Source organism: Mobula hypostoma, chromosome 12, assembly GCF_963921235.1.
Source record: "Mobula hypostoma chromosome 12, sMobHyp1.1, whole genome shotgun sequence".
Taxonomy (NCBI): domain Eukaryota; kingdom Metazoa; phylum Chordata; class Chondrichthyes; order Myliobatiformes; family Myliobatidae; genus Mobula; species Mobula hypostoma.
The window spans coordinates 48,541,065-48,563,499 of NC_086108.1; the positions used below are offsets into that span (position 1 = coordinate 48,541,065).

Below are 22,435 nucleotides of genomic sequence, written 5' to 3' on the forward strand. Positions count from 1 at the left end.
ATATAAAAAAATAATTACTCCGTAGCTTCACAAAAACAATTACACCAAGACACAAAATTCTTGTCTCGGACAGATTTTTTGACTGAAGCAACAATCAGCCTGTTACTAGTTAACTGACCACAAATACCTAAAATATTTGACAGAATTATTCAACTACCATACCAAATTTGATGGTTTGCATCAATTTACAGCCAATGTTGTTCATTTTTCTATGTTTCTATGTTTCTATGTTTCTATTTAGCCAAGAAAAGCAACAAACTAGAAAATTACAGGCCAGTGAGCCTTACATCACTGGCAGAAAAATGACTGCATTAGTTTCTTGGGGACAAGATTTCCTTGCATTTGGAAAAGCATGGACTTGTTCGAGAAAATTAGTGTGGACTTGTACAGAGAGGCTGCTTGTCACAGATCTCATTGAGTTGACAAAGATACTTGATGAGGGTAGGGCTTTTTGACAGACACATAAACAGACAGGAAATAGACCAAGTGCAGCCAGATGAGATATGTGAAATTGGCATCATGGTGGGCCAAAGGCCTTGTGCAATACTGTTCTATATTCTACAGGTTAACAGAAAGAGCGCTTTCACAGCTTTCAAATACAGAATCAAAATCAGGTTTAGTATCACCGTTATACATCATGAAATTAGGTCACTAGATGCTGCGGGGATTTGCACAGGTGCTGTTTTATTCTGCCTTTCAAAGAATGAGGAAAGGTGTTGAGCTCATCTGAAAGTGAAGTATCACAGCCATTCATGAAGTTAGGTTTTGCTTTGTAGGAAGTACTGGTCTGATTGTAGGAAGTAATGGTCTGCTTTTAGGAAGTAATACTACCAGAACTGACATGTATCCAATTCCATCTCTAACTTCAATCGGAATGGTTTTGTCACTCTTAAAATAGCCTTCCATAGGTCGTACCTGGACTTACGGTATGGCCCTGGATCACCAGTCTTGAATGCTACAGATCTAGCCCTCTACTAATTTCCTGGTTATCCACTTCCTTTAGTTTGAACCAGGGTATGTCTGTAAGTCCAGTAGGTTCTCGAAGGCACACACTCATCCACACAGGTTTTGAAGAAACCAGTGACAACTGTAGCATATTCATTCAGATTTGAAAATGAATCTCTGAATATTGACCAGTAACTGTCTCAAAGCAGTCCTGTCAGCACTCTTCCGCCTCCTTTGACCATGCCCTTCTGGCTCTCACCACTGTTACTGTGGTCTTTCATCTCTGCCTGCACAGCGGGAGTCGAAGTACAGCCAGGTAATCGGACTTTTCAAAGTGCAAACGTGGGGTGGCATGGTAAGCATTCTTGTGGTGGCACAACAGTGGTCAAGTGTGTTGGCTCCTCTGGTTCCACAGGGGCGATGGCGGTTGTGGTTGTTCAGGGACTTCATCGAGCTGGCCTGGTTGAAATCGACGGCAGTGATAGGGAAGGTATCAGGGTGTGTTTCAAGCCTGCTGAGTACGTTGCTCAGCTTCTCCAGTACCTGCCTGACATTGGCCAGAGGTGGAAGGTACAGCACTGCCAGGGTGACAGCGGAGAACTCCCTCAGCAGCCTCCACATTTATCATTGTGTTAAATGAGCATGTGATATGTTTGACAGTACTGTCTCTCCAACAAAACTGGCCAGTTAAAAAAAATACAATAAAAAGAGTCTGAAACTATGACACTGAAAAAAGAACACAATAGTGAAAATATAGAGCCAAAAAGATTCACTTTTTGGATATCTTCTGTACCTCAGAAATATCACCAGTAATGCAACTATTTCAAAACATCAGCCTGTCTTCATAATGTACAGCTGATAGGTTTGCTATATATTTTCAGGATTTTCTGTTACAATTTATATTATAGCAACATCATTTAATATATAAAATAATTTTGTTTATATGGATTTAGAAAAAAATACCATATCAAAATATCTCACTTATTTGTCTGAGTCAAGCATTCTTGCCATTTGGCCAAGGTAAAAGACTGCCAAGATGAGAGGTTTGTCTTAACAATTCTCTATAAGTAGTTAAATCCCAAATTCTCCAAGACTAAAAGTTATTTGTTTCATGCAGGTGACCATAGTAACCAATGCCCGAGTGGTTTTGTTTTGGATTCAGTTGGGCCTTTTTGCTCAGGTGGGTTGAATATTGTCATTCATCTCAAAGGTTTTTCATTTGACAAAGATACTTTGAGAAAAACAAATGGGACAAAATCTTTTTTAAAACCTTTGCTTATTGCATACAGATGAAGATGAGTGTGCCATCAGGAATCCCTGCTCTCACGTGTGCCACAATGCAATGGGGACATATTACTGCTCATGCCCTGAAGGTCTCACCATATCTGCTGATGGAAGAACTTGCCAAGGTAAACTGTATTTTGACTGAACAAAGTTCAAATCAGTGTTCAACAGCGAAAAAAAATAAACACATTAAGAAAGTAACTTGGTATTTCTTTTGACTCCCAATCCTTAAAACTTCAATTATGCTAATATTGGAGTCTGCTTTGGTTTACTGAGATGGTTACATAAAATTCCATTTCCAATTATTTGTTCTTTATTGGCTATGACTCACGCACAGAGCAAGTTAATTACTCTTGAAGTATAAGGAGTCATAAGGACACAATGGGTATAAGGACACAATGGGTTTTATTTTCCCACACAATCCTTTCTAAATTTAGAAAACAAGAGGATAAAAATTGTGGGCAAGGCATCTATTATCACTAATACACCTTCAACAAATTTCTCTCTCTCACACCATCATTATTTTTCATCTACTACCCACTTGCCACATAAAAACGGAAACATTAAACAGTATTTCTTAAGGTTTTCTTTTCATGACAAATATTTTGCATAACCCGCCAACACCACAGTTACAATCTGGAAAGAGATGCTAGTCTTTGAAACACGTATGCTCGCAAAGGTCAGTGGTCCACTATTTAAAGAAGTACTTTGTAGCAGATTCTTGTCTTTTCCATTGAAGCCCAGCACTTGCTGCTTGAAACATGTTGTCGCCCAGCACTTGCAGTGTTAAGGTCATTTCATGAGCTTTAGGGAATTTTTGCTGTCTTAAAATGCCCTTCTCTATTCTATCCCATTACAGCAACATTGAAATTGCCAGTATCTGTCAATGAGAAAAAATCAGTGGAGGAACAAGAACTTATTTTTTTTGTGTTCATAGTTAAGATGCACACTCCAAAGCAGGACGGGCAGAAATGTATTCTCTTAATTACTAACTTGGTAGCTATGATTTTGCCAATATTTGAAGGGATAAATGGGGGAAAGCAATATATTGCCCAAAGTAGCTTCTGGTTCTGGTTTTAAGGTAAACATAAATGATGAAAATTTCAGAAACAAAGTTAAGCAGCAAAGCTGTTTTAAATATTTGACAATAGCTGATGGTCACTGATGGTGTAGAAATGCATCTTTGCTGACAAATATTCATCGATGGTATTGATTCGTAGTTCTCTCAGTATTTGCTTGCATTGATTTCAGAAACTAGATATCAGAAGTAGGATACCAAGACCACTTTTGTATCTGTTTATCATTCCAACTGTAATTCTTAATCTGTATGTCCTTCTGCAGACACCCTACCGTCCTTAATACCATCTTCCCCTCCACCTATCTTTGTATCATCTGCAAACTTAGCCACAAAGTCATCAATTCCTTCATCCAAATCATTGACATATAACGTGAATAGAAGCAATCCCAACACCAATCCCTGCAGCACAATGAGAAAAGGCCCCTTTATTCCTTGTCTTTGCATCCTGCCAATCAGCCAATCTTCTATCCATGCTAGCATCTTTCCTGTAATACCATGGGCTCTTACCTTGTTAAGCAGATTCATGTGCAGCACTTTGTCAACGGCCTTCTGAAAATCCAGATGAACAACAGCCTTGATTCTCCTTTGTTTCTCCTGCCTGTTATTTCCACAAAGAATTCCAACAGATTTGGCAGGCAAGATTTCCCCTTCAGGAAACCATGCTGACTTTGGCCTATTTTGTCATGTAACTCCAAATACAAAGTGGCAGATGGAATATAGTGTAGGGAAGTCGTGGTCATGCAATTTGGTAGAAGGAACAAAGGCATGGACTATTTTCTAAATGGAGAAAAAAATTCAAAACTTAGAGGTGCAAATGGACTTGGGAGTCATCGTGCAGGATTCTCTAAACGTTAATTTGCAGGTTGAGTCAGTAGTAAGGATGGCAAATGCAATGTTACATTCATTTCGAAAGGACTAGAATGCAAAAACAAGATTGTAATGCTGAGGTTTTATAAGGCATTGGTCAGACCACACGGAGTATTGTGAGCAGTTTTGGGCCTCTTATTTAGGAAAAGATGTGCCAGCATTGGAGAGGGTCCAGAGGAGGTTCATGAGAATAATCCCAGGAATGAAATGGTTAACATAAGAGGAGTGTTTGATGGCTCTGGACCTGTACTGCAGGAGTTTAGAAGAATGTGCAGGTGGTGGGGGAGGGATCTCATTGAATCCTTTCAAATATTGAAAATCCTAGATAAAGTAGATGTGGAGAGGGTGTTTCCTATGGTGCTAGAGTCCAGGACCAGAGGGCACAACCTCAGAATAGAGGGACATCCATTTAGAAAAGAGATGAGGAAAATGAGACAGGAGAATGGGGTTGAGAGGGATTATAAATCAGTTACGATAGAATAACAGAGTAGATTCGATGGGCTGGATGGCTTAAATCTGCTCCTATTTCTTATGGTCTTATAAACAATTCCTCTACCTGGAGAGATAACTTGAACCTTCCTCAAATCATTGTGAAACTAAACCACTAACACTAGTCATTGTTTTTTTTCAGATATTGATGAATGTGCTTCAAGTGGTCGCATTTGTCGTGCAGGACAAGACTGCGAAAATACCATTGGCTCATATCGCTGCATAATGAGGTGCAGTATTGGCTTCAGTCGGACTCCAGAGGGGTTAAGTTGCCAAGGTATTATTGTTTTACATCCCTTGAAACAATTCACAAGGAATATTTGCCACATTCTGGGTCTTGCTTTCCAGTGCACGTGTGGTTAAAGGGAGGGTGGGAAAATTAACTGTGACCACAATAAACAATCCATATTAAAATATCCCTCAAGCTAGTAGTTTATATGGACCTAGGGAAATGATCCAAACAGACAACCTATCCATTCAACATTAAAGGAGAAAAAATGGAAGGAACAGCTTTGACAACCTGAATCAATTCTCCTCCATTTGTATTCATTCTGATTTGAGAAAAAAACAGTTTAGTTCATCGTTTTATTTTAATTCAGTTTTTCAGTATAAACTTATTTCTAGTTGGTGGCCATTGTTATTAGTATCTAACCAGGATGCAAAGTTCCAGCTGTGTCAACTACATTATAAAAAGGATGTGGACTCTTGACAGTGGAAGGTTTAATTAATTACTTTTTCTTGCCTATTCCTTCAGAGTGTGCTTTGGAGAATTATCCTATTTCAGATGAAGTAGTAATTCTGCATAATAGAACTTTAGCCTCTGCAAGAGTGAACCAAGCAAACCTTGGCATACAAAATGAAATATTTTCTTTTACTTTGTGCCAGATATCAACGAATGTCAAGAATTTAATCCTTGTCAACATCGTTGTCTGAACACCATTGGGAGCTACCGGTGTGCATGCAACAGAGGCTATCAGTTAAGAGGGAGAAGATGTATGGGTAGGTACAAAGTGTAGGAAACTTTACATTAACCATCATTATTCCAACTTGTCTGCAAGCAGAAAAAAAAACAATGTGTAAACATTGCAGAAATGAGCAAATTTTAAAAGGCCGTTATTCACACAATGGATTCCAATAAAGTTAATTGCTAAAAGCTCTATAAAAGCTACAATTCACAAGCATCAACGCCGCAGACCTTGTATTGATTGTACTATGCAGATATCAATGAGTGCAGACAGAATGTATGCCGTCCCGATCAACAATGCAAGAACACTCGAGGGGGATTTCGGTGCATTGATCTGTGTCCAAGTGGAATGACCAAAGCTGAAAATGGAAGCTGTATTGGTAAGTTTGAAGCAGTGTGTTTGCTCTGATTTCTAAGCATTGGTAGTAGTTTGGAATAAAATGGATCATATTTTTTTCTGCATCAATAGATGCTGACACTGCAGTTTGTTTAAAAGTTAGTAAAGCTAGTACTTAGTGCAGTTGCACCTCAGAATCATCAATTCCTTAAAGGCTTATAACACTTAGTTACCTTGAGCCAGGATTCATTAACCTTTCTAATATATTGCATTAACCTAGTCAAGATTAGAGGGAATAAATTTAAATTGCTTAATCCCTGGGAAGGAACTGGTGGTAGAAATTGTCTGAGAACTTTGTTGTGCCACCTTTACGCCACCCCCACCAAAAAAAAACTCTTTAAGAGATATATTAATGTTCTGCTATTTTGGCTGCATAGATTTGCCTCAAGGAGCTCCTGGGAAAACAAGGCAGCTGTAGTCAGCTAAAGACTTTTGTGGGTATAGGAGAATACTGCTATTTTGCCTGAGCACAAAATCGTAACAAAAACTTAGTTCTCTGGTGAAATATCCTTTAAAGAATACTGTATAATGCTTAAAGGAAGGATTGCTTGAAGCTGCCGGTAGGTTTTTAAGATAATTGCAGTTGGGCTCTGATGGCACGTTTAAGGATGGAAACTGAGTGCTTAAACAATTTCCTGCCTGTGTTTTGTTTGGAGGTGGAGGGAAGACTGAGGGTAGTGAGTGTCCATCTAAAAGCTTAACTGTAAATTGGTTCAGCTGGACAAAAGCGAGTACAAGAATGCAGATGGGGAAAATAAAGCACATTAGAAACTAGCAAATCCCTGGAGTGATATACTACATTCCTAGGGTTCTCCTAGAGTTAGCTGTGGACATCATGAATAGATTGGTGATCTTCCAAAGTTTCCTAAGCTCTGAAGATGTTTTGTCTATTTGGAAGCAGGTAGCAAATGTGGCATTATTATTTAAAAATGCATGAGAAACCAGGGAACATGGACATAATTAACAGGAAGTTGCTGCTATCTGTTATAAAGGATGAGTTAACACTGAGCTTACTTAGAAAATCAAAATATGAGAGTCGACATGATGAAAGAGAAATCATAAATGATGAGATTAATTCATTGAGAATGCAACCAGAAGGTATTTAAGGGAGAATCAATGCATGTGCTATATCTGGATTTTGAAAAGACTGTTGATCTAACATAAGAAGTCGAAGTATGGAGATATTATTACCCTCTGAAGAGACTGGCACATTGGGAATCGCTATGATAAACAAATCCTTTTTATATTTGACAGGTGTTTAGGATCTTAGGGATCAGTATGGAGCCTTTTATCACCATCTATAGGGATTATGGGACCATGGCCTAGAAATTCATATGGAATTCCATTATTACCCTCCATCTGAAAGTCTTTTTTTTCTTTTGCTGCACCAGAACATGCTCGAAATAAAGCTTGGTCAAATTGTGATCTTTGGGAAATTTGACCAGGCTCTTCTGGTTCAAGCTTCTGTAAATGACATGAATTTAATAGCAGAACTACATAAAATGACATCAATCCTCATGTAATGCTCCTCCTGAAGCATTATTGGGGAAATATGCCCACATCGTGCCTGAACCAGTTGGACACTTCTAGGACAACCTCGTTTCTCAACACTGCAATGGACAGGGATCTCATGATACCAAGTGCCATTACATTCTTCCTTTCTCTCAGTCACCAACCGCAACCAACAACATCATCAATATTTCCCCTGCCCAAAGTATGCGTGACTCTTCTGCTGGTAATCAATTCTACTTCTGCCCCTTAGACTGTAATCCAACCCTCCATAGCCAGCCCATCCCCTACCTTACCTAACAGGACAGAGCACAGGAGTGAGATTGTTGACAGTTCAATAGTGTTCAAGCTGCAACAATACCTGGACTGTGCTAGAATACCCAAAACTGCGGGTGGTACCGAATTAGGTGAGAAAGTGAGCACTGAGGTCATGGATTGCATAAGAAAGCAAGACACAATGGAAAGTGAAAGGAAGGTGTGAGGAACAGAACTGGCTTTAAAATGGTACAATAGCAAAAAAATAATGGTGCACAATTGTACCAAAGTAAGAAAGTCTTGCTAAATTGTGTTCATATTTTCTGAGGCTACACATGGATTCCTATGAGCAGTCGACAGGCTCTGGACAAAGAGGGAGATGTCTTGCTGAGAACCAGTGTAGCATGGATTCACTCAACTGATCCCTAGGCTGAGGGGTTGTATTATTAACAGAAAGACTCAGTGGAAATGATTGATCTTTATCTACAGTTTGTAAAAGTGGAAGGTGACCTCATTAAAGCTCAAGGTTCTAAAGGGGGTTGACGAGGTAGATGCCAGGAGACTCTTTCTTCTGGTTGGCGTGTCTGAAACTGGGTAGCGGAATGAGGAGAAAGCATCAGCTATTTGGGACTGAGATTCATACTTCTATGCTTTAAGTCCTTGGAATTTTCTATCACTAGGGCCTATGGCTAATCAATCAGTGTATGCAAGACAAAAATTGGTAGATTGTTCATCAAAAATAGGAGTGGGGAGGAAAGTGGATGCAGTATAGAACTGTTCATGTATTTCACAAAGAGAATGACAGAATAGATTGAGGAACTGCAGGGCTCACAGCCTCTGTTTCATACAATGACTATCCACTTTTCCACTGCTGGCTGCCTATTTTCAGGATAGTCACCTGTTGCCAATCTCTTCTGTCAGAGGGATTGCAAAATACAGTTATTGATTGATTGATAGATATCTGCTAGAATTTGAATTCTTTGTGGAGTTTCTCCAAATACTGAAGCAAAATATTGCAGATTTAGGAAATAGCATGTTAGGCAGCATCTTTAACCTGAAGTGTTAATCCTATTTTAGTTAAGATAGTCAGAGACAGAGGGCAATATGGCATGCATACACTCCCTTCAGCCCAGTAAGTCCACCCAACCAGTCCCAATCCCCCATATCCCTCTAAACCCTACCACTCCAGGTACCAATCTAAATGCTAAACTGAATGAAATGACAAACTGAATTTACTGGGTCAAATAGCGTGAAAAGCCTTTATGTTTTAACACAGTTCATAAAAAGAGTGTTCTGCATGAAGAAATGTTATCTGTGAAGCAAACATTGCACAAAAAATGAGTTTGATACAGTATGTTCTGCATTGATGCAGTTTTCATTGATACATTTTTCTCTATAGATATCAATGAGTGTAAAGATGGCACCCATCAATGTCGTTACAACCAGATTTGCGAAAATACTCGAGGAAGCTACCGTTGTGTTTGTCCACGAGGCTACAGGTCACAGGGAGTTGGAAGGCCCTGCATTGGTCAGTAAAATTTAGTAATTATTGTTTTCCTTTTTCATATAACATTGGTATGTTAAACCAGATCGGATTGTTTTTTTAAGAAAATCAGGTAACCAGAGGAAGAAAAGTATAGAAATTTACCATCATTGGGATAGATGGCTGGGTACAGCATTAAACCAGTCGAAATTGTTCGAGGAGGGGGAGGAGAAGGTGGAGTGGCCGTAGGCTATTGTTCATTTTCTTTTACTGATGCAAGACAAAGCTGGAGTTTTAGTTATATCAAAAACTTTACTTTTAATTGCTTCACACTTCTTTTAACCAGTAGTGCTCCAGAAGTTCTCAGACTATAGTACAAGAAACTAGGGGCAGATGGATGCCACCTGACGCCTCAGGACTGCCCCACCATTCACAGTAAACATGGCTGACTTGCCCTAAACTTCAGCTCTTCGGTACCAATTGCCCATCTTTCAAAAACGCTTCTACTTCCTCTTCCAATACTCCCAGTGTCTCACCTCCTCAACCCTCTGGGAAGAGAATTCCAGAGATTCTCCAATAATCTCCATGAAAGATTGTTCTTACACATGTGTGTTATTCCCTACTCTTGTAACTGTCCAGCATTTAAGGTTCTCCCAAGACTGGAAACATTTCAACATCTAACCTCTCATACCCCCATGGATCTTGTGTGTTTCACTAAAAACACCCTTCATTAAGTTCAAAGAATATAGATCTTATTTCTTTAGTTGGTGATTAAGATAAGCCTTCCATTCAATGAATTAGCTTAATGAATTTCTTTGGAATTCAATGCCACCAATGCCAATATATCCTTTCTTAAATAAAATGACCAACAATAATGCAGAGTATTTCAAGTATGTCCTCAGCAGTATTATGTAAAACTGTAACAATACTTTCTCATTTCCAAGTTTCAATCTGTTTACAATAATGGCCAAAATGCTTCTGGATTGCTTGATGCTTCTGCCTGCTATGTTCTTTTTTTTGCCTATTGTGTGCAGGTACCTCCAGGTCAGTCAGTACTTCACTCATCTGCATTCTCTCTCCATTTAGACACTTTATACGCTCTGGTTCATGGAATCTAACTTCACGCTTTCCCACATTCAACTATGTACCAAATTGCCTCTTACACATTCAATCACGTTCCCACCTATTTCCACATTGTCAGCCATCTTGAATCCCTTACACTCAACCTTCTTTCAGATCATCAATATAATTTGTATCTAATTGAGGACCAAGAACTGGTCCTTGGGACACACCAATAGTTGCATCCTTTCAGCCTGTGAAAGAAATAATGCAACTCTGTCTTTCATGTGATAATCAATCTTTATTCCACACACATTCCCCCTGATACAGTGTACTCTTGTTCACTAGCTTGTTGTGGCACCTTATCTAAAGCCTTCTTAAACTTATAATTTACTGCAATTGCAGGTTCCCCTCTATCATCTCTGCTCTTTACATCCTCAAAGATTCCCAGCAAATGTATCTTTCATAAACAATGTGGACTTAATTTGATTACACTAAGCTTCTCTATATGACCAACTGTTCCTTCTTTGATTATAGACTCCCGAATCTTGCCAACAAGAGCTGATAAGCTAATAGGTCTTAAATTACATCAAAGCAATATACACTATGTTTCTAGATTTAGAAGTTTCAACCTTTTAGTTGGGTTGGAGAGCAGAGAAAACAACTTCACAGAGGTTTACAGTATAAACAGGGTCCATTCAGAACATCTTGTCCGTACTAACCAAAGAAGTGCTATTTCAGACACATAAGGGTCCTGCGCAAATCCTAATTATAATTTTGGTTACAGATATTTTAATCTTAATATACTTTGTGTAATGGTATTTTCTATTGCTGGCTGTTTTTCTAAGTGTTCCCACTGTTAGTTAATGTCCTAATTTTGCAAAGGTTTCTGTGATCCATTGTTTGAAAAGGACCAGCCAGCAAAATACGGCAAGCCACAAGCCTTCATTGTCTCTTCCCCAAAGACAAATGAGGTGGATTTTGCTGCAGAAATAATGTTGAGGTCAAAAGCGTTCACCAAAAGGAATTCTGTACAACTTGCACATTTGTGAATGTATGCACATGTACAGCTAAACATCGAATCAGAAAGTTGCTGTTCCAGTAGCCTCCAGTTCCAGTGCTATACAGGTGACTTGCTGAGAGACTGCATTGACATATAGGGAATGGTGGACTTAAATGTTATCCATCTACCAAACATGGGGAAGAATAGGGCTTGTTTGTTCTATTGCATTAGCTTGATGATTACTAATAAGATCTCAGTGTATTTTTTTTTAACAATTGTAGATTCTAATTTCTTTATTTTCAAATAAGTATTCTTTTTACTTCTCTTCACTTTCTTTTATCCTTCTCTTGATTTTGGTCTTTCTTTCCTTCATTTTATTTAACTTTATGTACGATTTGACATTGAATTCACAATTCTAATTTGCATTTCCTAATTTGGAATGTGCTGCTCATTAGCTGTTCCTCAACCTGTGGCTGAAGGCACACATTCACATTCTATGTTCACGGATCCCACATTACCTGTAGGAGAATGCTGTGTGGTTTTGGTGCTTTTTAACCTACTAAGCGACACCGTGGCTTTGAGGCCTAGTCCACGTCCAACGCCCAACTCCCATTAGGCAAATCCATGGCTTTGAGGCCCAGTCCTTGTATATACAAACAAATATAGACTGTGCGTATATAGTCCAGTATGCCTTTGGATTGTGGGAGAAACCAGGGCGAAACCCATGCATTCCACAAGGAGGACGTACAGAAACTCCTTATAGAACAGTGGTGGAATTGAACTCTAAACTCCAGAACGCCCCGGCCTGTAATAGCATCGCCCTAACCGCTATGCTACCATGGTGCCCAATGTATACTTACAATATATGCCAATTAGTTATTTGAATATTCAACTATTTTTATTCTAGAATATTAAGTCCAAAGTAATTAGTAATGATTATTCATTCTTCTATTTTAATAAATTTAGCTGTTGTAACAGTTTAATATTGTACTTACAGTGCATCATCAATTACTGTTTTACTATTGACATAGTTTTCACCATGCTAAATTATTAGTTTTCAAAGTTGTTATCAGATATTTCCAAAGTAATATTTGTCTGGGATCATTAGATGATCATACAGCTTATTCCTATTTGTGGTTATTTTCTGTAGATCAGGATCAGAAATTTGATTTTATCAATGTTCTATTTTCTGCAGGGTCAGCATACATAAAATTATTTTGTTATTAAATATTCATTTGATATCTCATGTTTAACAATGATACACAAGCTGCTAGGTTTTAACTAACATACACAATCCAATGAACAACATCACTAGTGTTGCTTTAATCACAGCCTCATGTAACAAACCTGTGTTATCCACTTGATGAAGGAAAGATGTCAGATTTTTTTGAACTGCATTAAACTGCCAAAACACTAAACTTACAGTTGCTTAAAATTACTCATAATTTGGTACTATTTAGCAACTTTTCATTTGTCATGCATGCGTTTTAAATAGAAATAAAATTCCACACCAGTTCTCTTATACGATTCTTTAATAAGGTTATAAATGGAGGGACAATGTTACAAGTGATCATGGATGTCAGAAATGGAAAGAACTCCAAGATTCACTTAAAATGAGCAGATAATTACATTAAAAAAATAAAATTACAAGATGATTAAGCCAAGATTCATCCTGCAGTTATTTAACCACATGCCATCTCTAAGTTCCAACTCAGGATGGTATAATTAGAAACCATGCTCAGTGATCTTTGGCTCCTAAGGAAGAATGAGGACTTGATGGGTAGGAGCTAAAGGGCTGTAGTCACTCCTAATTGCAGGAGGCAGATAGCTGGATGGCTGTCAGGAGAGGGGAAGTGAATAGGAGGCCAGTGCAGGGTGCCTATGTGGCCATTTTCCTCAATAATAAGTACGTATACCACTTTCGGTACTGGGGGCGATGACTTATTGGGGGAAGGTGCAGAGATCAGGACTCTAACACTGAGTCTGGCGCTGTAGCTCAGAAGGGGCCAGGGGAGAAGAGAAGTGCTGCGGTGATGGGGGACTCCATAGTTAGAGGAACAGACAGGAGATTCTATGGATGAGAAAGAGACACCCGGATGGTATGTTGCCTCCCGGGTGCCAGGGTCAAGGATATCTTAAACTGGGTTCACAGCATTCTATATGGGGAGAGTGAACAACCAGAAGTCACAGTACGTATTGGCTCCAATGACATAGGTAGGAAAAGGGCGGGGGGAGGTCTTGAAGAGAGAATATAGGGAGTTAGGTAGAAAGCTGAAAAGCAGGACATCCAGGATAGTAATTCTGGATGCTGCCCATGCCACGCACCAGTGAGCATAAGAATAGGATGATTTGGAGGAATTGGTGTGGGGCAGAGTTCCATATTTCTGGATTATTGGGTTCCCTCCCGGGGAAGGACCTGTATAAAAAGGACACGTTACACCTGAACCCAAGGGGGACTGATATCCTTGTGGACAGGTTTGCTAGAGCCGTTGGGGAAGGTTTAAACTATTTAGGCAGGGGATGTGAACCGAAGTAATAAGACTGAGGACGGGTCAGTAGGTATACAAGTAGATGCAGTGTGTTGTGAGACTGTGAAGAAGGACAGGCAGATGATAGGACAAAATTGGGAAGAGCTGAAGAGTAACATGGGAGCAAAATAAAGAAGGGTGATTAATCCAGGACCAGGACTGAAGGTGTTATATTTGAATGCATGCTGTATATGGAATGATGTAGATGTATTGTGGCTGAAAGAAGATTGTATTTTGGAGCTTAACATCCAGGGATACATAATGTATCGAAAGTTCAGACAGTTAGGTAGAGAGGGTGGGATAGGTCTGTTGGTAAAAAAAATGCAATCAAATCCATAGAAATGGGTGACATCAGATCAGAAGATGTGGAATCCTTGTAGACAGAGTTAAGAAACTGCAAGAGTTAAAAAGCCCTGATGGGAGTTATATACAGGCTTCCAAACAGTAGCCAGGATGTGGGATACAAATTACAACAGGAGAGAGAAAAGGCATGTAAAAAGGGCAATGTTACAATAATCATAGGGATTTTAATATATAGGTCGATTGGGTGCTGGAAGCCAAGAGATGGAATTTATAGAATACCCAGGAGATGGCATTTTAGAGCTGCCTGTGGTTGAGCCCACCAGCAGAAAGGTAATTCTGGAATGGGTATTGTGTAATGAACCAGATTTGTTTAGGGAGCTTAGGGTAAAGGAACCCTTAGGAGGAATTCTACAGTGATAGAATTCATCCTGTAGTTTGAAAGGGAAAAGCTAAAATCAGATGTATCAGTATTTCAGTGGAGTAAAGGAAATTACAGAGGTACGAAAGAGGAGCTGGTCAAAGTTGATTGGAAGGGGACACTAGAAGAGCAGGTAGTGTTGTGGAAGCAGGGAGCCTGCAGAAGGCCTTAGACCAACTGTGAGAATGGGCAAAGAAGTGAAAGATGTAATATAGTGTCGGGAAGGGTATGGTCATGCATTTTGGTAGAAGGAATAAATAATATTTTCTAAATGGGGAGAAAATTCAAAAATCAAAGACGCAAAGGCACTTGGGAGTCCTTTGCGGGATTCCCTAAAGGGTAACTTGCAAGTGGAGTTAGTGGTAAGGACGATAAATGCAATATTAGCATTCATTTCAAGAGGACCAGAATATAAGAGCAAGGTGTAATACTGAGGCTTTATAAAGCATTGGTCAGACCACACTTGGAGTAATGCAAGTAGTTTTCGGCCCCTTATCTAAGAAAGATGTGCTGGCATTGGAAAGGGTCCAGAGGAGTTTAACAAGAATGATTCCTGGAATGAAAGGATTAATGCATGAGGAGCATTTGATGTCTCCTAGCCTGTACTCACAGCAGTTTAGAAGAATGAGGGAAGATCTCATTGTAAACTATCAAATATTGAAAAGTCTAGTTAGAGTGGATGTGGAGAGGATGTTTCCTATAGTGGGTGAGTCTAGGACCAGAGGGCACAACCTCAGAATAGAGAGACGTCCATTTCAAATGTGTATATTTAAAGCGAAGGTTGATAAGTTCTTGATTAGTAGGGTATCTAAGGTTACAGGGTGAAGGTAGGAGAATGAGGTTGAGAGTGATAATAAATCAGTCATGATGGAATGGCAGAGCAGATTCGATGGGTCAAATGGCTTAATTCTGCTCCTTGGTCTTATGTTTTATGGTCAAAAAGGTCTAAGATTCATAACCAGTCTGTAGCTCTCCTAGTAATATGTTCATTTAAACTCCCATAACACCTGGTTGCATCAGAAATATTATTGTTCAAAAAGTAAGGCAGGTTGGAAATGTGCCTCAGTCAGAGACATTCACATTATACATGTTCCTGTCAAACAGATAATACTGTGTTGAAAGTTTTTTTATTCTAAATCCTACCTGTAAAATCAGTAAAATCAGATTACTCTATGTATGATAGGCTTACTGTGTTATCCAAACTGATCCTCTTTTTCTGTGTTCTCTTTTCTTTCCATTTCATGGTATGTTATGCTGCGACCCATGTCATATGAGCAGACATTGGCGAATGTGAACAGGTGCCTAAACCTTGTGCATACCAGTGCATCAACACACCTGGCAGCTTCAAGTGCGTGTGTCCACCTGGACAACATTTGTTAGGTGATGGGAAATCTTGCGCTGGATTAGAAAGATTGCCAAAGTATAGGGGAATTTATAATTTTGGCCATTTCCCCAGTGTGGGTTCCTTCATCCAGCAACAGCAACACTTTAATCAGACCTGGCAGTATAGATCCCACATGGGCTACGGAAGCCTTTACCATGCACCTTTCTCCAGGACTGGCAAGAGCATTAGAAAAACATGCCCTGAAGGCTATGAGGCAAAGCATGGCAATTGCATAGGTAAACATCACCCTTTGTAAATGAAAAACTTCATTTTTATGTAATATAAGCTGGAAAAATATTAATAAAATGTATTTAAGGCTGGAAAGCTGAAGTATCACTGCACAGGAAATTGCTTCTTGATTATGTTCACTAATCTAACTCATCTTTTGCCTTCAGGTTATGAGCAATGTAATTTTTTATTTTCCTTCTGTCATAATATACCTTCATCATTTGATTTTATAAAGCCATGGTATTTTTCCCGAAGTCTGAATATGCATTAACCTCAACATCAGCATAGCCTCAGGGTCCAGTATGAACTGATCTAAGTGAATAAAAAACGTACAAATAGTTTTCATTCTGCTACTGAACCAGTGGGCTTGCTGTTTCAGTAAGTCATTAATATACCTAATTTTCGAGTGAAAAGGAATCTATGTATCAGTTAGATGCATTTCAACATCCTGAATGGCTTGATGTGTGGGATCTGAAATTTGATACTTAGAAAACAGATGTGCTTACAGAGTCCCATAACACACAATAAAAATAAATGGCTAGAAATTTTCATGCACTTAAACAATTGTTAAAACAGTTCTGTTCAGGAAACCAGCACTGCAAACTTGTCTTGTAGATGGGCATTGACAGCATTGTGTCTTCCAAAGACTTTGAAAGTATGCTGTGGTTACTGTGCAGACAAACAACAGAGATCTACGAGTGAGACTTTTAGATTTAAGGAGACTGTTCCCAATGGGATCTGCCCTTGAGCAATGGGCTGGTTTAGAGCAATGGCAAAGCAGAGATGGCAGTGGCCACTGAGCATAATTTAAGGATGATGGGACATTCTGCCATCCGAAATGTTTACATATAGAAGGCATCAAACGTATCAGACATCATTCCCACTTAAAAACAAGGATGTACCCACATCAGCAGTAAGATCAGAATGGGCACCCAAGGACAGGTCAGAGGAAGATAGCCAAATCCTATTTTGGACCCATGCTCTTTCTTCAACACAAACTCTTTATTATTGTCGTTTTTACTATTTAATCTGCATTACAGAGGCAGTGCATCACCGATATATGTTCAGCTGCTCCTTTGCACATACAAGACTACGACCACTTCACTACACAATAGATTTCTAGCTAACAATGTCTGTTCTCACTTATGAAAAGCAAGCCCTTGAAACAGCTGGTAGAAGGCTGCTTGCAGCTTAACATTTGTGGGAAGAGGAAAAGGAAGAACTTGGAGGAAGTGGGAAAGTGACCAATTTTTTTTAATTCTCCTATTTCAGACAGGGCAAATTTTCCAAAGTAAATACAATCCTTTTTAAAATTCATTTCATTCTATTAAGTTTTATATTAATTTTTAAACAATAATGCAGCAAAGTTCATGCCTGAATATCTATTAAATCATGAATTCTATCTAAACAATGGCAGAAATTCTGTCATTGAAGACCACCTTCACTTGTTAATCATTGATTGTGATTAATACCTAGTTGATCTTACTGAATGTCAGCTTTTCTATTCACAGATATTGATGAATGTGAAAACAAGGAACCTTGTCAGCATGACTGCAAGAACACAGCAGGGAGCTACCAATGTCTCTGCCCCAGTGGATACAGGCTCATGTCCAATGGAAAAGCATGTCATGGTAGGGTGGAGTCTTACAAGTCCCTGGTCATAACTTGTGCAGTTATTACTTTCATCGTTGATACATTAATTAAGAAAATCACATCTGAAATAGGAGAAGGACACTTAGCTCCTTGTACATGCTGTGGTCTTCACTAAGATCATGGCTGATCATTTATCCTAATACTATTTTCCTGCGTTAACACTACATCCCTTGATAGCTACGTATATTACCAGTCTATCTTAAATATGCACAGCAACTGAGCCTCAAAAACTCCCTTGGGAAGAGAAATAAGGTTTCACCAGCTTCTGGATGAAGACATTTTTTCTCATCCCAATACTGAATGGTTAACCCCTTATTTTGATACTGTGACTGTTGAGCAAAGGTAAAAGCAACTTACATTCGGCATCAGTTCACCACATTGGCTTGTTTTCACTACACCACTTGTTCCAAGAACCCCAGTTAGTGAAATAACATTCTCGTACCCATCTAACAAGCTGAATAGAAATTTGGTGGGTATCAGTGAAACCTCTTTTAAGATGATACAGAACCAAATCACTTAATCTTTCTTCATCTGACAAATCAATTCGTATCAATTATTTTTGACCAGACCCAGAGATAGTATTTATGATGTAGACTCACCAGCCAAATGCTTAAAATAGTTATTTTCGCAACACAATTTCACTGAAATTGCTACTTCCACTTGTCTAAAACCAAAAGCAAAGGTTACAAATGTTAAAATTCACATTTGAACTAGGCGGAAAATGCAGAAGCACCTTACTAAGAGAGTATATTTCCTCACGATAAGTAATTGAAGTGAATACCATGGATGGATTTAAGAGGAAGCTGTTGTGTATTTAATATTTCAATAATATTTGAGTAATCTTGTATATATTGTTTGATTAAGCATTCTTGTTCTGTTAAATAATTAATTACAGGTTATATATAAAATATATTAATTGCATAAGTCATCACGCTACCACATGACATGTACATGTCTCACTTAAAGTTACCTTGAACTACACCTGTATTTTTGGACTCTCTTGAAAACCTGAGAGAGAAAAGAATAATAAAAATGTGTTACTGGAATCGGATGAAGGGCAAAGGATTATACAGATTGGGAAAAAGAAACAGTAATAAATGTTACATATGCATAGTCTTACATCCATCATATTTTGCTTTAGTTGTCAAACATTGCATTAAAATTTACAAAACCGATACTACTTTCAATCTTAAACAGCAGAACATCCATGTTTCCTATATAATGATATATATCTGTTATTTTAACAAAGCTCAACAACTCCAGTCCTATGGCTTTCATTAGTAGGCTCTTGAAGATCTTCATGCCCCTTAATTTTTCAGTGAAAAAATATAAAAATTTAATCTAATAGTGAAAAATTCATTTATTTTTGATATGTTCCAGTCATAAGCACTCACATATTTTAAGCAATTTTAAACATTGCGGTAATATTTTCTTTTCTGGCATCTGCAGATGTTGATGAATGTCTGGAACAAAACATCTATTGTGGAGCGAATCGTATGTGTTTTAATATGAGAGGCAGTTACCAGTGCATAGACACACCTTGTCCACCCAACTACCAGCGAGATCCAGTTACCGGGTATGATTCACAAATGCAATTAGCTTTGTTCTACTGTTATCTTTTGTTACCCTGTTTTATATCATTTTTACATGTACAGAGGAAACTGATTATCAACTTCTCATCCAGTTAACAAATTATTTCCCATTCATTCCTATTGTTCTCCTGATTCTTTTTAAGCAAATCAAGGTTTAGAAGTATATGTATCAGCACATTCTTTGAAGACTAAAATTTCTTACAGGAGGTTAGTTTAAATAATCCCCTATATTTATTTTCAATATTCGTGTCTAATTAGAAGAGACAAGATAGGAAGTTCTGTTTTGCTTTATAAACAAACGGTCTATGGAGGTGCTGATCAAATCCTAATTAACTGGATTTCCCAGTAGAATACTGCATGAGGATGATAATTATTAACATTTCCTTCTTATAGTTTGCCCAATGAAGCTGTCAACCAGAAAGCAATCATACAATCCTTAAGTCACACATGAAATGTTTGTGATTGTGTTGTTTTGAATTATGACTCACTTCAATAGCTTAAACAAGTTTATACACTTGCATGAAAAAATGTTCTGAAATTTTGTGACTAAAAGTTATAAAAGGACTGAAAGGATTATTGTTTTCTATATCCAATGTCATTCTCCTTCCAGCTCCCATTAGCTTCTTAAAAAATATAATTGATAATATGCTAGACAGTTAAGAATGGGAGGACATACTATGCATTTCAAATTTTTTGTCTGCCTTGATATTTAGTGTCTAGGGTTTACTGCATTGTTCTTTTCTAATTCAAATATTTGCTCCAAAATGTAAAACAAAATTCCAGAGAAACTGGTGGTGTTAGGTTGAACACAGGAAGGTTGAATTCATGAGCCAGAGCCCAGTAGCTCAAATTTAAGAATATTTCAGTGAAAACCAAATTAAATCAGGTAAGTGGGTACAGGTTCACACCAGTTCAATATAGATCTAATGGATCTAAAGCTGCTTTTTGGAGTGATTAACCTATGTCACAGACAGGGGCATCAATAGCAAAATGGAATAAATTTGGAAACAGTGCTTCCTTTCATAATAATAATGATAGAGTGAATCAGTCTTTTCTCCTTCTTCGAGCTTGTGAATTGAAATACGTATTTGTTTTGTAGATTTTGCCTGAAAAACTGTCCGCCCAATAATCTGGAGTGTGCTCTCAGTCCGTATGCCTTGGAATATAAACTTGTTGCCCTTCCATTTGGTATTGCCGCTAACCAGGATCTTATCCGTCTGGTGGCTTATACTCATGATGGAGTGATGCATCCCAGAACTGTCTTCTACGTGGTTGATGAGGACCCACTGCTACCTTTCGCAATTCGAGATGAAAACATGAAAGGAGTTGTATTCACAATTAAACCGCTACAGGAGCCTCAGACGTACAGGATGAAAGTACGAGCTTCATCATACAGTGCAAATGGAAACATTGAATATCAGACTACTTTTATAGTTTATATAGCAGTGTCAGCATACCCATACTAAAATAAACTACGACATATAGTTTTTATTCACCCAAATAAAAAGGAGTCAAATCAACCGGAAGCACAGATTTGAAATCTGCCATTGTCTAATACAGTTGTGAAAATGGTGCTACGTTTTGGCAGTATGCAAGCTGAAAGTTGCAAGCAGCAGGCTACGCTTTACTAAGCTGTTTGAACAAGGGAGACAAATGGTCATTCTCAGCAGTGGAATGATTAACAAAGTTCTGATCAAATGACCACCTGCCATTTAAAGTCATTACACTGTATAAGAAAGCGACAAGTTCTGGGAGTCAAATATCAAGATGTATTCTATTTTTATGAAATGTATATATGAACAATTCTGTGTATTTTATATGCATTTACCTATGGATCATTTATTTTTTACCCACAAAGGCTGAAGTGTAATAAATGATCACACCTTTCTAACTTCTTGTGAGCACTCCATTTATTTACCCTTATTAAATGTTGCAGTCAAAGATCACTAAACTATTGATTGGGTTATTATACTTTAACCATCCAAAACCTGACTGGGGATAAAAACATTATCCACGCATTGTACACAGTGGTGCTAGAAAGTCTGAAAACCCTGCAGAATTTCCTATTTTCTGCACAAATATGACCTAAACTGTGATCAGATCTTCCTGCAAGTGCTAAATAATTGTCGTTGATGTTTGCGAAGAAAAAATTTCCAGATGTATATTGTATACATTTCTCTGACATTAAATGTACCTATTGAAACCTATAGTTATGCCACCATCACCACCACCAAATCAGTGGATGTTGTGTACTTGCATATTCAGAAGGCCTTTAATAAGGTGCCACACATGAGGTTGCTTAACAAGTTAACAGCCCCTGACATTTCAGGAAAGGTACTCACCTGGATTGGCAGGAGGCAAAGATTGGGAAAAAACGGGGAGTCTTTACTGGCTGGCTGCCAGTGACTAGTGGTGTTCCACTAGGGCCTGTACTGGGACCACTTGTTATTACTTTATGTGTAAATGAGTTGGATGACAGAACTGATGGCAAGTCTGCGGATGATACGAAGATAGGCGGAGAGGCAGGTAGTGTTGAGGATGCATAGAGGTTACAGAAGGACTTAAACAGATTAGGAGAATGGGCAAAGAAGTGGCAGATGGAATACATTGTCAGGAAGTGTCCTCAGAACTCTCAATCTACCTATCTTTTAAAGAAAAATCTGTCTACCTCCACTTTAAATACTTCTAATGAGTTAGCCTTCATAAATCTCAAGATAATGAATTCCAAAGGTTCACTCTCTGCTAAAAAGAAATTCCTGTATCTCTCATTCTTAAATAATTGTCCACTACCTTAAGACAGTCTCACTTGTGAAAACATCTTGCCATCTAATCTGTAATGCCCCTTGGGCTCTTGTTTTGTTTCAAAATGTTCATCTTTCATTCAGAAGAAAACAGACTGAACCTGTTTAGCCACTCTTAATAGGACAACATGCAAGTACGTCACAGCTACTGACAGCTTATTAAAATCCTATTAATAACAAGGGAATTATGCCCAG

General features: G+C 38.4%; 1 protein-coding gene across 4 annotated transcripts in view; it reads left to right on the forward strand.

Annotated features, from left to right (window-relative positions):
- The window catches only part of hmcn1 (hemicentin 1), a 551,025-nt gene extending 529,700 nt beyond the window's left edge, over positions 1-21,325 (forward strand). For 2 of the 4 annotated variants that reach the window (XM_063064023.1, XM_063064024.1), the window contains exons 98-107: positions 2,063-2,125; positions 2,235-2,354; positions 4,806-4,940; positions 5,549-5,662; positions 5,882-6,007; positions 9,188-9,316; positions 15,861-16,202; positions 17,706-17,825; positions 19,297-19,423; positions 20,539-21,325. In XM_063064023.1, coding sequence (XP_062920093.1) covers positions 2,063-2,125; positions 2,235-2,354; positions 4,806-4,940; positions 5,549-5,662; positions 5,882-6,007; positions 9,188-9,316; positions 15,861-16,202; positions 17,706-17,825; positions 19,297-19,423; positions 20,539-20,905 — 1,643 coding nt within the window. In that variant the 3' untranslated portion in view covers positions 20,906-21,325. The remainder of the gene's footprint in view (positions 1-2,062; positions 2,126-2,234; positions 2,355-4,805; positions 4,941-5,548; positions 5,663-5,881; positions 6,008-9,187; positions 9,317-15,860; positions 16,203-17,705; positions 17,826-19,296; positions 19,424-20,538) is intronic. The other 2 variants (XM_063064025.1, XM_063064026.1) reach the window with 1 other exon arrangement.
- Positions 21,326-22,435: the final 1,110 nt, after the last annotated feature.